This window comes from Vitis vinifera, chromosome 17 (genome assembly GCF_030704535.1).
Source record: "Vitis vinifera cultivar Pinot Noir 40024 chromosome 17, ASM3070453v1".
Classification (NCBI taxonomy): domain Eukaryota; kingdom Viridiplantae; phylum Streptophyta; class Magnoliopsida; order Vitales; family Vitaceae; genus Vitis; species Vitis vinifera.
This window is the reverse complement of record NC_081821.1, coordinates 7,954,490-7,969,771: the sequence shown is the minus strand read 5'-3', so window position 1 is coordinate 7,969,771 and position 15,282 is coordinate 7,954,490. Positions and strand designations below refer to the sequence as shown.

At 37.1% G+C, this 15,282-nt stretch overlaps 1 protein-coding gene across 4 annotated transcripts in view; it reads left to right on the top strand.

The window, feature by feature from the left end:
* The window catches only part of LOC100267344 (uncharacterized), a 43,901-nt gene extending 28,659 nt beyond the window's left edge, over positions 1-15,242 (top strand). For 2 of the 4 annotated variants that reach the window (XM_059734074.1, XM_010665001.3), the window contains 10 exons: positions 1,391-1,636; positions 1,736-1,873; positions 1,972-2,079; positions 5,880-6,194; positions 6,376-6,563; positions 6,632-6,734; positions 6,896-7,041; positions 13,609-13,688; positions 14,001-14,176; positions 14,692-15,242. In XM_059734074.1, the coding sequence (XP_059590057.1) occupies positions 1,391-1,636; positions 1,736-1,873; positions 1,972-2,079; positions 5,880-6,194; positions 6,376-6,563; positions 6,632-6,734; positions 6,896-7,041; positions 13,609-13,688; positions 14,001-14,176; positions 14,692-14,871 (1,680 nt within the window). In that variant the 3' untranslated portion in view covers positions 14,872-15,242. The remainder of the gene's footprint in view (positions 1-1,390; positions 1,637-1,735; positions 1,874-1,971; positions 2,080-5,879; positions 6,195-6,375; positions 6,564-6,631; positions 6,735-6,895; positions 7,042-13,608; positions 13,689-14,000; positions 14,177-14,691) is intronic. The other 2 variants (XM_010665002.3, XM_010665005.3) reach the window with 2 other exon arrangements.
* Positions 15,243-15,282: the final 40 nt, after the last annotated feature.

Genomic DNA, 15,282 nt, shown 5'->3' with positions numbered 1-15,282 from the left:
TTTGGGGGGAGTTACAACTCTTTTAGTATATGTAGATGACATCATCATGATAGGGAACGATGAAAAGGAGTGACAAAACTTTAAAACAGTGCTTGACTAAGGAATCCAAGAGTAAAGAGTTAAGAAGGTTGAAGTACTTCCTAGGAATCAAAGTTACACATTCTAAGCGAGGAATTTTTATTTCTCAATAGAAGATCAACCATTAGATACTGCACCTTTTTGAGTATGAATCTAGTGGTATGGAGAAGTAAAAAATACAATGTGGGGGATAGATCCAATGTAGAAGTAGAATTTTGTGCAATGGCTCAGGGAGTTTGTAAGCTACTATGGTTGAAGATTATTTTGGAAAATTTGAAGATTGAATGAGATGGTCTAATGAGACTTTACTGCAAATTTGCAATTGGTATTGCACCTAATCCAGTGCAAAATGATCAAACGAAGCACATAGAGATAGACAAATATTTTATCAAGGAGAAACTAGATAGTAGATTGATTTGTACTCCCTAAGCATCTACTAATCGCCAACTCGTAGATGTACTTACCAAAGTTTTAAACAGTACAATGTTTCAAGCAAGTGTGGCCAAGCTGAGAATATGAAACATCTATTCACAAGCTTGAGGAGGAGTAGTGGAAAAATGTAATTTGTACTTAGGCTAGCAAATTGACTAAATTAGGGAGGTTATAACTGTATAGTTCTAAAATTAAGGAAATAATTTGACAATCCCTTAATTAAGGGGATCTAATGTAATTATGTCAAAAGGTTCCTATTTTTTGGTGCTAGGAATAATTGTATATATATGGTCCTGTATAGATCGAATCAATGAAGAATTATTTTCTTTATTCCTTCCAAAATTCTCCAAACATGCTTTCTGCTAAATGAATCTGATCACTAAGGACACATAGTTCAGCATAAAGAATGACAACTTAAAGATGTAGTTCTCTTTGCTATCAAAAGTCCTATTCTCCAAGTGCAGGAATAAAAATTATATGGAGTTGCTCTCCAGACAGTGTCTTCTCTTGTCCATGGACCTAACCTTATCAACCTAACAGAAGTTCTCTAACTGAACCTGGAAACCTACTGTACCCCAAAGGTAGTGAAGACTAAGGAGCTTGATTCTTACAGTGAATCATCCTTTTCCATGCATTCAGGCTCTAAAGGAGTTCTCCTTTGCTTCAAAACTTGTTTTTCTTTCCTAGCTAGGTTGATAATAATGTGCTATGACAGTATTTTAAATGAATTTTGTCCCTTTTATTGCCTATTATAGTGCTTGTGACATCTGTATTTTGTTTATTTTTGGGATAGACACATCTTCTGGTAGTTTTTATTGGTTCTGAAGTATGGCTATCATTTTGTTTCTAAAGACTGAATTGCATTTCTCTGGTTTGGCAGGCTGAGGATATTTCTTATCTAGAAACATCTTGTAAAACTGATAGAAGTTGTGAAATTAGGGATGTGGGTTATGCAACAGGTTGTGATATCTCTACTAAGCTAATAAAGTTATCAAACACTGGCTTAGCTCAGGACATGCAGCCTCGTGAAGCATATATCAAAGTATCTGAAACAATAAACGATAGATTGGAAAAACATGGTGAAACTGGTGGCTGTTCAACCCGTATTGATAATCTTCAAACTAAGGCATGACTTTTATATTCAAAGAAGTATTTCCTAGTAAACGTTTATATCTGCTCCTTGTTTCTTCACTATCTCACAATTGAAAGTTTTCTGGATGAACAGGCTGATACTGTCCCTGATATAGAAATGCAGGAAGTTTCTGTTTCAAGTGGAGAATTAGAAGGAAATGCTGTTACCCTTGGCAGAGTTTCTTTTTGCAAGTTGAGCAGACAAAGTGAAGATGAGGATAAAATGCATAAGGTATAGCCTGAATGATTCTTGTCCTTTAAGGTAAAGGTGAAGATTTCACTTGTTTTGGGGAAGGCCAAGAGAGTTATTCTTTGAGTTTGAGCATGCAGGCAGACAATATCTTTCCTGAAACATCACTAGTAGATGATGGTGAACCTGTTCAGAAAATTGACATGGGTGAGAGTTACCCTAACCAAGTGGACTTTCTGCGCTTTCAGGTAAGAGATTGATACCCAGTCTGTTTAACCTTATTATTGGTTTGCTTTCTATACTTGTTTTTTACCAGTAGCAGGTATTATACTAGTTATATATTATATATAAGACACCATCTCATGATAGAGATAAAAGAAGACCAAAACAAGGAAGGATGAGATATCCTTCCAGCAAACCACAAGTTAAAAAAAAAAATACTGCTATCAAAATGCAATCAGTCAATATTATAAAGCAGTCCATTTTGCATTGTCCAAACAGGAGAAAGGTAGGAATCTTGCTGCTGAGTTACTTCTAAGCACATTATACCATATCCCTCTTCCGTAGCTCCCCGTGAAACGGTTTTTGTCCCAGTGCAGCAGAGGTGGCAACTGGGTCATGCCGGGCAGGCACAACATGAGTCACGCCTGGCAGCCCAAACACCTGGCCCAGCGTGGGCATGAGGCCCACCTAGACAGTACGAGTGGGCTTATCGTTTTCTTTTTTTTACAATTTTTTTAACCTTGTATTTGTTTTATTTTTTAAGATAGTAACTTTTAATATATAGTTAATTGTAACTTATATTTTTGTGTCACTTATAATTTATTTTGTAATTGTAATATTATAACTTTAAAAAATATAATAACTTTAAAAATATAATGATTTTCAATTTTTATTTTTTAAATTACATTATTGAAATTTTCTGATAAAAAAATTTACAATATAGAAATTTATAAATTTGAACTTACAAATTTTTTTTTACAATAATTCTAAAACTTAAAAAAAAAATGCAAACAAAATTAATACAACAAATAATGAGATGAATAAAAAAAAAGGATATTTTATTGAATGTTTTAACTAAACTATGTTGAGAATTGCATCATTATAGTTTAGGCACATCCCAATTAGGTTGATAACCATCTAATGATCAATCATATGTATCATTCAACCTTAAAAGTTGATATACATAATTAAATATTTAAAAAAATATTATATCAAATATTATGATATGCATTTTTTTTACAAAAACTACTCTTCATCTAGATGTTGACTTTCATCTTCTTTAATATTTTCTACTTGCTGCATGTTCAATTTTTGCAGCATGTTGTCGTCATCTTCCCAATCTTTTACACTTTGCCAAATACTGCATCTCTAATGTGAGCCTCAACCTCTTGTCTCCAATTATGTATGAACTTGTCTAAAAAGCAGATTCTGATGCTACCGTAGCCACCAGTAGGGTTTATAGATCCTGTGCTATTTTAGATAGCATGGGGGTTGTGGTTTTATTTCATTTCCACCATTTACAAATATCCAAATTTTCAAATTCATAACCAGTTGAAAATTTAACATAACTTGTATCTAAATATTTCAAAAGTTTAGATATACTTGAACTTCCAATTTTTGTTGTCCTTTAGATAAATTTCTTTTTTTTTGAAAAAAAGGACAAGAAAAATTGTGTTTAAAGATTGGTGGAAGTTGATGAAGTAGAAGAAGATCCACTGCCATATTTAGTTTCATATTGTTTATATAAAGCATATAGTTGTCAATTGATTTTCCCCATAGGAGAAATCGATGATGAATTCATATTTGAAGCTATAATGCTTAAGTGTTGTCTACACCTTGAACTTTTGCCCTGGGCCCATACAAACTACTAAATAAAAAATTTAACATTTTTTGCATTTCTTTGCAAACACTAAAAGAATATCGCTTTAGTGTTTTTATATCATTCAAATATTCTACCAATGTTACATTTACAACTAAGAACTAAGTGCTGAATATGAGGTTTGAATATATACAGCTGAGCACATTATTGTGGTTTCATAAAAAACTTCTAAAAATTCTATATGGCTAATGCAACCTCCCATTCCTAAGGAGTTAAAATATTTCCTTATTTGTTTTCCACATAATTTATGAAAATTTGGTTATAGCCTACACCTGATGCTAACATTATACGGGTAGAGCTCCAATGGTGTTTAATATCTAAAACCTTTTCCCCTCCTTTTTGATCTAGCTCTTTTACATAAATCATGAATTTCTTGTAATTTTTTTGGTAGGAAATAAAGTGAATGCCATACCTAATGGCCTCTAAGGAATGGCTTATCATTTTTAATCCATCTTGTACAATTAAATTAACAATATGACAAATACACCATACATGGCATATTTGACCATATGAACTTCTGATTGACCTAATGGTTCTTTCAATGACAGTATCATTATTAGAACCTTTATCAAATGAAATGCTATAAATTTTACTACTAATATCAAATTCAAAAAATATTTATGAAAGGGCATCATATATTGAGGAAAATCTAAAACCATTTTTTTTGTGTAGTTCCCAATTATTATCTATGTAAACGTGTTGTAGCACAAATATAAAAGAAATTTTTTGACTGTCTAAAATAACACCATTATATTTTATTAAATGCATCCAGTATTACTTCTTTGTACTCTTATGCTGGTTAGCAATATTGCTGCCTAAATTCTACAAACCAAGGGTCTTCAGAAAAATGGTTGGTTGGTACTGGCTATATATATAGCTATACCTTCCCATGTTTTTGCTTGGTCATGTACGAAAGTGTTAATTCCTGTGATTTTAGACCCTCCACCAATATTTAATTGAGTGTGCCTAGGGTATATTGCACCATGTTTTTTGGTGCATTGCTCTGCGTATCTTTTTAGGTGACCCATGCCACCAGTAGATTTGGAGCTATATAAATTTTTATAATATTTACATTGGACTGCATTTTCCATTTCTCCATAGTGCCTAGTAATTACTGTGAAGTGGTTTCATACTTAAGAAGTCTACCGCTGTCTTTTTCCCTTCCAGTTGGTGGGAAGGTCTGTAGAAAGGTAAGGGCCAGTGGGAGGGGCATTGAATGGGGTTGGGTTGGGGTATTATTGGTTCCAAATTCATCAAATTTGGAACATGCATTGATTTCAAATTCAAGATTTTCAAAATCTAGGTTGCAAGAGTCCATTTTTAATTTATATATGTGCAGAAAATCAAAATTAAAGAATGGTAGAAGGGAGCGATTAATATAAAAAATGAATTGACATAATTAAATATAATTATCTCAAAGAGAACCTATTCATGAGCCTATTAATTATTTATATTTAATTCATTATATTGCATCACCAGTTTTAAGCTCATGAATAGGCTCTCAACAAGTTTGGTTAGATTCAGATGCTTTAATGAACTTGTTGAATAAGTCTGAACTGTTTTGTGGCCTTTTTAGGATTAAATTTATTCATGCTTGTGTGATGCTGTATTGGTTTTCTCCTATTAAAAAGTGGGAAAGAAGATGCTGTATTTTGTTTGCTGATCTAGTTTGGAGACTTATTTAATTAGGCAGTCTTCTTCAGTGTACAAATCAACTGGTTTCTTTTATGTACTGGATTCAGACGTGCCTTGTGACACCTACTTTTGGTTCGGCATTGCACTTGCTGATGCATGTGAAATTAAGATTGTATTTTTGCATCAAGAAAGGTTTCACATAGCAGAAGATTTGTGTACCACGATTAACTTATAATATTCATCCCAGAATGTTCACAAAATGCTTAGTAAATTTTGTGTTGTTTTGGGAATTGTTTCCGAAGACCTAGGCTTATAACTGGGGGAAATTGAACTAGTCTGTTTGAAATTTGATCTTTCATTTTATCATCTGAGCAGCCAGCTGATTGGATAATATTCTGTAATATACTGATATTTCATCTATTTTCAGAAATATTTGACTGAATGTTCTATAAATTTTGCATGATGTAGGAGAAAAATTGAAAGCAATGAAATGGATGTTTGCTTATTGTACTGTTTATTCCTGATTTTCAGGTGAGCCAATATACTGGAAGGATCCACTTATATTCTTGCATTCCAGGGATAGATTCAAGACCAAGGCCTCTTTTTGAGAATTTCCGACCAGAGGAACTTGATCCACTACAGTCAACTGGTGTTGACAATAGCAAGAAGACAACCCTCATACCTGTGAAGGACAACCCAGCATACAGGGATGTCCTTTTAGCATTCGTCAAGGAGTGGAACAATTTAAGGCCCATCGAACAAAAAAAATTGCTTCAAAAGCCTCTGCAACTTCCTTTAACTGTTGAATTGTGCTGCCTGAGTGAAGGCATTAACCACAGTAGTGGTGTATGTATACGTGAACTCAAAACTCTTTGATTTTTCACTTTGTATTACTTTGCATTCCTCATTAACCGGCTTGTCATTGATTACCTGTAGCATTAATTCTTTTATTCTCTTTTCCTTTTACATATAGGTGATATCTATAACTAGTTTGACTTGGGTAAACAATTTTGTTTCTCTATAACAGGGACTGCTGAAGAGGGGAAGTAAGCGACGTACTACACCTTTGGGTGATATAAGCTATCCTTTACCATCAAATGCAGTCTGGAAGAAGGTCTATCTTTGTAGTGGCTATGGGAAAAGAGTGAAAGAGTATACTCAGGGTTGGACCTTGATGGATGAGCCACTCTGTAAACTCTGTCAAACACCGTGCAAGTAAGTCAAGATGAGTGGTCTCATGTTATAAACGTTTTTTATTATTAAATTCTTTTCTTCATTTACAGAAACAGCAATGCCAAGACACCTGATTTTTTTGAGGATCTTTTTTGTTCTTTGGGGTGCTATGAAGAATATCGTATAAGAACAAGTAACAGATCCCTTCGCCAGGTTAGAACTTCATCTGATACAATCAACCAGAACTTACTCTAGTCTTGATTTAGATTTGACTCTGCAAATGGAGTTTTCGGTGATAAATTCATTGTATACTTGTCTGACTCCATTTTTCTGGGTTGTGTATTAATTTCGAGTAACATATCTAAAATTCCCAGGAACTTTTCCAAATAGAGCATGGCATTTGCACAAGTTGCCAATTAGACTGCCACAAGCTTGTGCAGTACATAAAACCTTTATCATTGACAGGGCGACGGGAGTATATTGAGAAAGTTGCACCAAGGTTGGCAGTGCGGAAAAATTTGTAAGTATATTTGTCAATGTACATGTTAGATTATTTGCTGTTGTCATAAATTAGTGCAAATTACATAACTGTAATCATTTTGAGCAAAATAGAATTTGGTGTTTGTCTATATGCCTAAAGGTTGATGATTATTCTTTTCTTACACATAAAAATGAATTGCAAGTTCAAAGAACATATCAATTGGGAGCTCGGGTTTCATAAATGCTAGGATGTTGTCAGCATATCTTATTGTTTTTACTGTTTATCACTCAATAATGGCATCTCAAGAACTGTACCTATCTATGCTTCTCATGATCTGCTTGTCTCTGCTACTGGTGCTTCTTCTAGAAAAACTTCCATGGAAATTGTTTTGAATCGAGACTCACCAGGAGAATAATAAAGATTTTGGAGAAATGACCCATCTGTCCATCTTGAATATATATGGAATGGGAGGCTTTTATTTGAGGACAGTTTTGTGTTTTGATGATTGTGAAGAGAGAGAAAAGGGAGAATCCCTAATTATTGTTATTGAAAAACTGTAAAGAATACACATTGGACTTGGGTATATATATGCATGCTAGTGGAACCCACAATACAGTAAGGAAAGAAAAGGAAAAGGAAAGGTAAATAACCTAAATAACTATACATTATCTAACACTCCCCCTCAAGCTGGAGCATATATGTTATATGCACCAAGCTTGTTACAAATGTATTTAATTCTAGGACCTTTGAGAGATTTAGTAAAAATATCTGCTAGTTGATCATTTGAATTGACAAAATTAGTCGCCACACATCCTAATGCGATCTTCTCTCTAATGAAGTGACAGTCAACTTCAATGTGTTTGGTCCTTTCATGGAAGACTGGATTGGATGCAATATGCAAAGCGGCTTGGTTGTCACAGATGAGCTTTCATCCTTTCCAAATCTCAACTTCCGAAGAAGATGTTTCAGCCATATGAGTTCACATGTTGCCAGAGCCATAGCTCGATACTCGGCTTCAACACTAGATCTGGCCACTACATCTTGTTTCTTACTCTTCCAAGATATTAGGTTACCTCCAATAAAAACACAATACCCGGAAGTGGAACGTCCATCTGTGGGTGAGCCAGCCCAATCTGCATCTGTGTAACCAACAACTTGGGTATGACCTCTATTCTCGTACAACACACTTTGGCCTAGTGTGCTTTTGATATTTCGAATAATGCGGATTACAGCATCCCAATGGCTATCACATGGTGACTGTAGGAATTGACTAACAACACTTACAGGAAAAGAAATGTCTGGACGAGTAATGGTGAGGTAGTTCAGTTTACCTACAAGTTGCCGATATCTCCCAGGATCTCCTAAAGACCCCCTCTGTCCTGGTATAAGTTTGACATTTGGATCCATAGGAGTGTCTACCGGTTTACAGTCTAACATACCGGTTTCTTCCAAGATGTCTAAAGCATACTTCTTTTGGGAAAGAACCACACCGGAACTGGATTGAGCTATCTTAATCCCTAAGAAATACTTGAGTTTCCCCAAGTCTTTAGTTTGAAAGTGGGTGAAAAGGTGTTGCTTTAGGTTCTGAATACCATTCTGATTACTGCCTGTAATGACAATGTCGTCCACATAAACTACCAGATAAATACACTGCCCCGAAGAGTTATGATGATAGAAAACGGAATGGTCTGCTGTACTACGGAACATGCCAAACTCCTGAACAACAGAACTAAAACGGTTAAACCTGCTCGAGGAGATTGTTTCAAGCCATATAGAGAACGGCGTAACCTGCACACTAAACCAGACTCCCCCTGAGCAACAAAACCAAGTGGTTGCTCCATATAAACTTCCTCAGCAAGATCCCCATGAAGGAAAGCATTTTTAATATCTATCTGATAAAGAGGCCAAGAACGCATAGCAGCCATGGAGAGCAATAGACGAACAGAAGCTATCTTGGCAACAAGAGAGAAAGTGTCACCATAATCAGAACCATAAACCTGAGTATAGCCTTTAGCAACTAAGCGGGCCTTAAGGCGATCAATCTGACCATCAGGGCCAACCTTAACTGTGTAGACCCAACGACAACCAATTGTAGATTTACCAGAGGGTAAAACAATAAGATCCCAATTGTCATTGGAGTGTAAAGCAGCCATTTCATCTACCATTGCCTGTCGCCAGCCTGGATGGGAAAGAGCCTCAAGGGTGCTCTTGGGAAGAGAAACAGAAGATATAGCAGAAACAAATGCAAAATAGGGTGAAGATAATCGATGGTAACTCAAAAAATTGTAAATGGGATGAGGATTACAAGTAGATCGATTACCTTTCCGAAGAGCAATGGGTAAGTCAGCAGAAGGAGGCAGAGCCAGGGCAGGAGAAGCCGAAGGGATAGGAAGTGAGTCAGTAGGTACCTCGGCCAAAGAAGGAGGAACAACGACATGATGACGGCGATGATAAACCTGAAGTGGGCGAGAAGGCACTGCATCAGGTGGGGAGATAATGGGAAGGGGTAAGACTTCAGAAACAGGAAGAGACTCAGAGGTGGAGAAGAACGGTGAGTCCTCAAAGAAAGTGACATCGGCGGAGAGAAAGTAGTGATGAGTCTCAGAGGAATAACAATGATAACCCTTTTGAAGTCTAGAATATCCTAAGAAAATGCATTTTGTGGCTCTGACAGAAAGTTTGTCTCCAGGAGTGAGAATATGAACAAAGCAAGTACAACCAAAAACACGAGGAGGAAGGACATAAAGTGGTTGGTCAGGGGAAAGAAGGGAATGAGGAATCTGTAATACAGATGAGGGCATACGATTAATCAAATAACATGCTGTAAGAACAGTGTCCCCCCAAAAACGAAAAGGAACATGACTATGGAAAAGGAGAATATGAGCTGTCTCAACAAAATGTCGATTCTTACGTTCAGCTACCCCATTTTGTTAAGGAGTATGAGCACAAGAAGACTGATGAATGATCCCATGTTGGGACATAAATGAAGTAAATGGTGTAGAAAAATATTCCCTGGCATTGTCACTGCGCAACACACGAATAGAAATATTGAACTGAGTTTAGATTTCAGCATAAAATTTCTGAAAAATAGAGAATAACTCAGCTCGATTTTTCATTAAAAATAACCAAGTACATCGAGAATAGTCATCAATGAAAGTGACAAAATACTGAAATCCTAAAGTAGACGCGGTCCGACAAGGAGCCTAAACATCAGTGTGGACAAGTTCAAAAGGAGACTTTGCCCGATTATTCAAACGCTTTGGGAACGAGACACGAGTATGTTTCCCAAGCTGACAGGACTCACACACAAGCGACGACAAAGATGAAAAACCAGGGACCATTTTCTGGAACTTGGATAGACTAGGGTGGCCCAGGCGGCTGTGGATGAGGAGGGGAGCATCTGTGGAAATGCAAACTGCAGGAGTTGAAGGTGCGGTGAGGTGATAGAGGCCTTGAGACTCATGTCCTATGCCAATCGTCTTCCTCGTACTCCGGTCCTGCAAGGTCACAAATTTATCAGAGAAAATGATAGAACAGTTAAGAGTGCGAGTTATTTTGCTGATGGAAATAAGATTAAAAGGACACTCAGGGGCATAAAGGACAGAATGAAGAGGTAAGGAAGGGAGAGGATGAGCGAAACCAAAACTTTTAGCCATAGTTTGGGAACCATTAGCTAAAGTAACGATAGGTAATGCAGAGGTAGTAGTAATAGAAGAGAAAAGATCCTTATTACCAAATATGTGATCAGAAGCGCCAGAATCTAGAATTCAAGGTCCAAGAGAAGATGTGTGGGTAAGACAAGTAGAAGCATTACTAGTCTGGGCAACAGAAGCAACAGAAGCTGACTTGGTGGCCTGATAGCGGAGATAGTCATCATACTCACTGTCAGTGAGGGAAATACCCTGAGATGTGGAGGAACTGGGAAGCTGAGACGACTGAGGATTAGATGACTGGGCCACGTGGGCAGTGCAGGGAGGTCGCCCATGTAACCGATAACACCGATCACGAGTGTGGCTAAGCTTATTGTAATAAGTGCAATAAGGACGTTGACCTCTACCTCGATTACCACTGTGTCCTCCTCGAGAGCTAGTTTGAGAAACTAACACAGAAGAATTTGAAGTGTTATCAGATGGCAAAGTCTGAGGGGAGGAGATACGGAGGAGGTGAGCAAACACATCATCCAAGGATGGAACGGAGGAACTGCCAAGAATCTGATCGCGGACGGTCTCAAGATCTGGACGGGGGCCAATAAGCCTAAGAACCATGAAGAACTTGTCAATTTGTGTTCGTTGATCCCCAACATCAGTAGTAAGAGGCATCATGGTCAAGAATTCCTCCTTAAAAGAGGCAATCTGACCAATATAAGTAGATAAATCCATGTCTTGTTGTCTGACATTGACAATAGAAGAAGTCACCTTATAAAGACGTTGGATATCATTCGTGTATAGCCCTTTCGCTTGATTCCAAAATTTAAAGCATGTTTTGTAGGCCCGAAGATGAAGCAGAATCTTAGAATCAACTAATTGCCATAACACACTACATAACTGTGCATCTATCTTCCTCCATTGTACTCTGTCAACCTCAGGGATATCCACCTCCTGCGTAACAAGGTGATCCTCATAACCTTGACCCATAAACCAAAGCTCCACAAAGGCAGACCAGGACAAATAATTTTCACTGCCAACCAATTTCTCCGAAGTAATCATAGGAGATCCAGATATGACAGAGGAAAAAGTGGAACTTTTAGTAGCCATATCTACTTATCTGGTGAATGAAATACGTTTGGATCGAAGAGAGTCCTAATACAGCTTATCGCGGACTTCTTAAGACACGTGCAGGGCTCGGAGTGGAGAGGAAGTCACCGGAGGTCGCCGGAAAGGCTGTTTAGAGGGCCGACGAAGACAAAAAACCCCAAAAAAGTGCACTTTCAGGGCTCAAATGACACAAGCAAAGATGGAGGGTGGCTAGACGGCGTCAGGCGAGGCTGGAGGTGGAAGCGTGTGGCCGAAAAGTGACCCACACGCCCTCACGCGCCAGCGAGTGAGATTCAGGCCGCCGGAGAAGAGACGCGTGTGGCTAAGATTCTTCCACCAGTGCTTTGAGAAAAGTTGAAGACCTCCTCCTTGCGCACCTGATGGTATGGTTGGTGTCGGAAAAGGACGTTGTCAGAAAAAGGTCGCCGGAAAAGTAGCCGGCGGTGAGGGTTTTCTGACAGTGATACGGTTGATCGGAAAGCTTTAGGAGATGGGAAGGGTGACCGGAATGAAACACGGTCACTGAAAGATTTCCCAGAATGGATTCACAGATAAACCGGAAATAATTAGGGTTTTTTTCTCCTTTGGCTCTAATACCATGTGAAGAGAGAGAAAAGGGAGAATCCCTAATTATTGTTATTGAAAAACTGTAAAGAATACACATTGGACTTGGGTATATATATACATGCTAGTGGGACTCACAATACAGTAAGGAAAGAAAAGGAAAAGGAAAGGTAAATAACCTAAATAACTATACATTATCTAACAATGATGATGCAAGAAAGGACCCACAAAAGACCCATTTGTGGCTCACAAATATATAATAGCCTGTTTTTTAAAGACAATGTTGTCCCATAAATGGTAAGGAAACAAAAAAAAAGGATATGTTGTTTCATGAAGATAGTGGACTGATTTATACGTGACATTCAGACAAACAACTCATCAACAAATGAGCATGGCCTCTATGTAGTTTGTGAATTTCCCAAAAATCTTGTCTTGCTGATATATAAATAATTAGATTTTAGACTAACCAACCTTTCTGAACAGTAATTTCTTAAGTTATTTGAATAGAGTAAACCATTTCAATCATCTTTTCATCATCCTCAGTGTTTGATATAATTTGATAAAGATATGAGCTAGAATCATTGACTTAAGCTTATTAAATGGACATTTGATAAACTAGATGGTGGGCTTTGACAGTTTGTCTCCAAATGACATTTTTGAGGACTTCAAACAACTTTTCTTATGAAATTTTACCAAGATTATGTACTCAACAAAGGTAGGCTTTTATTATGTATAAAACATCTTCATTCAGGATTAATTTGTTAATGCCAAAAATTATTTTGAAAATAACGATAGTTTCTAAAATATATGGATTTATCACAACTTTAGTATCTTTAACTGTGCAACATAATGGAATGGATGTAAACAATTACAAACATGAGAAAAGAAGGTACAAAATGAATATCAACAATAACAGTGACAGGAGCACAAAGGCAAAATGAAATGCACACAGAAAGTAGATTTCATTATATAGTATTATATGGATTGGAGAGTGTTAGATGTTACATGCTTTTTGAACCCTATGCTCTGATACTTCTTCCATCTAAAATTTTCATACAATCTTTATTTTCCTGATATATTTTTTAGCCAAATATAGTATATTTAACCATATTACAAGGAAACTCTTGATCTTTAATCATACTAATGGTGCTTCATAGGTTTTTCGGGAAGGGTAAGAGTTATGTTTTTACACTGCAACTGTTGGCAAATTTTTAATTTCTCATACCCATGACCCCCAAGTGACAATATGGTCCAGAACCCTGATCCAGTACTGTTTGATATGTTGCAGACTGGATAAGCTTGTTAATGACCCAACTGAAGGCAATGCATGGCATGCAGACCACATTGTTCCTGTGTACCAAGGGGGAGGTATGATTCGTATGGTACTATTTTATCTTTGATACATTCAAGAACTTCTTCCTGGAAAGCTGATTTGCCCACCTGATGCTTTTTCACTTGCACTAACATTTGTTGTGCATCTGGTTTCTACTTGAGCTTTCTGCATGGACTTTGCTGAGTTGCTAGCTGATCAACAACTCATTTAGCTAACTTTTTGTCAATACATGCCATTATTATTATTGTTATTGATTAAATGGGCCTCATTTTGGCTGCTGCTAATCCTTCTCTGTTCTTTCAAGCTTATTTTTTTAGCTTCATTTTTAAAGGGGAAATTTTCCTCAGGTGAATGCAGGCTAGAGAACATGAGGACTTTGTGTGTGGGTTGTCATTCGGATGTTACTGCAGCACAATGTGCTGAACGTCGATCAGTAAGAATCAAGGCTAAGAAACAACTCAAAGTCATCATGAACAGCCTAAAAGATGATGCAAAGATGAAACACACCTGCGGTAATTCAAAGGTATAATTTTTTTTCTATGATTTTTACTAATTTCTACCCAACATTTTACTTTCTAGGAGAGTAGTGGTAAATATAAGCCTTGGGTTTGTCATGCTTTGATGCTTCTGGCTCCTTAGTCCATGTCAACAGCATTTGCTTTCTGAACCCTGGGACTGACTGAATGTTACCACAGAATTATTTACATAGGAAGATAAATGAGGTAGTTCTGTTGAGTCAATGTTGATGAGGAACTCAGAATTGTTTGACCAATATATTGCTAATCAGTGCAATGATTTTCAAGATGGTGGACCATGTATTTGACTGTCCATGAAAATAGTAAATATGTGTGCTTTAGGGAACCCCATGGTGGCTGTAATATCACAGTTCTTGAGCTATGATACTGTTCATCGTCTTGCAAGTTTCAACCACCAAGTTCCTTTTCTTGTCTGGTGGTGATATTTGAGCAGGGTCAAGTTTATGTGTGTTTGTATATAATCTAAGATATGACAGACTAATGTTGCATTAACCAAATCCAGAATCAAGGGCATTTGGAGATTCACGAGGATATACTGGAAGATGAGCTTCTAATCAAGGTTCCTGGAAGTGCATACTCTGGACAGAAAAGCACCACCACTGGAGGTGAACTCGAGGAGCTAAGTCCTTCAAAGCTTAATAATTCAGAAACCCATTGTGAAGCATCAACAGGCAGTATCTGAATCATTTCCCATGTGGCTGTTGTATCCTGCAGATTAAATGAGTTTGATGATGAGAAATTTTGTATTGGAAGCATGCATTGCTATGACTGAGATTCTATGGAATGCTGGATTGATGCAGGGCTATTCCAATCATACTGGTGGTAAATATTTTGTATCTTTTATCATTAGATAAGACTTCAATTTCCCTAGTGGAACCTGCAGCAGGCTGTACAAGAAAAAGGATCAGGGTTCTGATTTTTACCATGTTAAATTTGAGTTTTCGTGATTTGTATTATTTCCCATGTTCGGATTGAGTTGGCATACATCTTTATACCCCAGCCAAGACTCAACTCAACAATTATCAATGGGTATTAATTCAAATTCTATACAAAGCAATTTAACTGTCATTCCTGTTTGTCAAAAGCAAGTTCA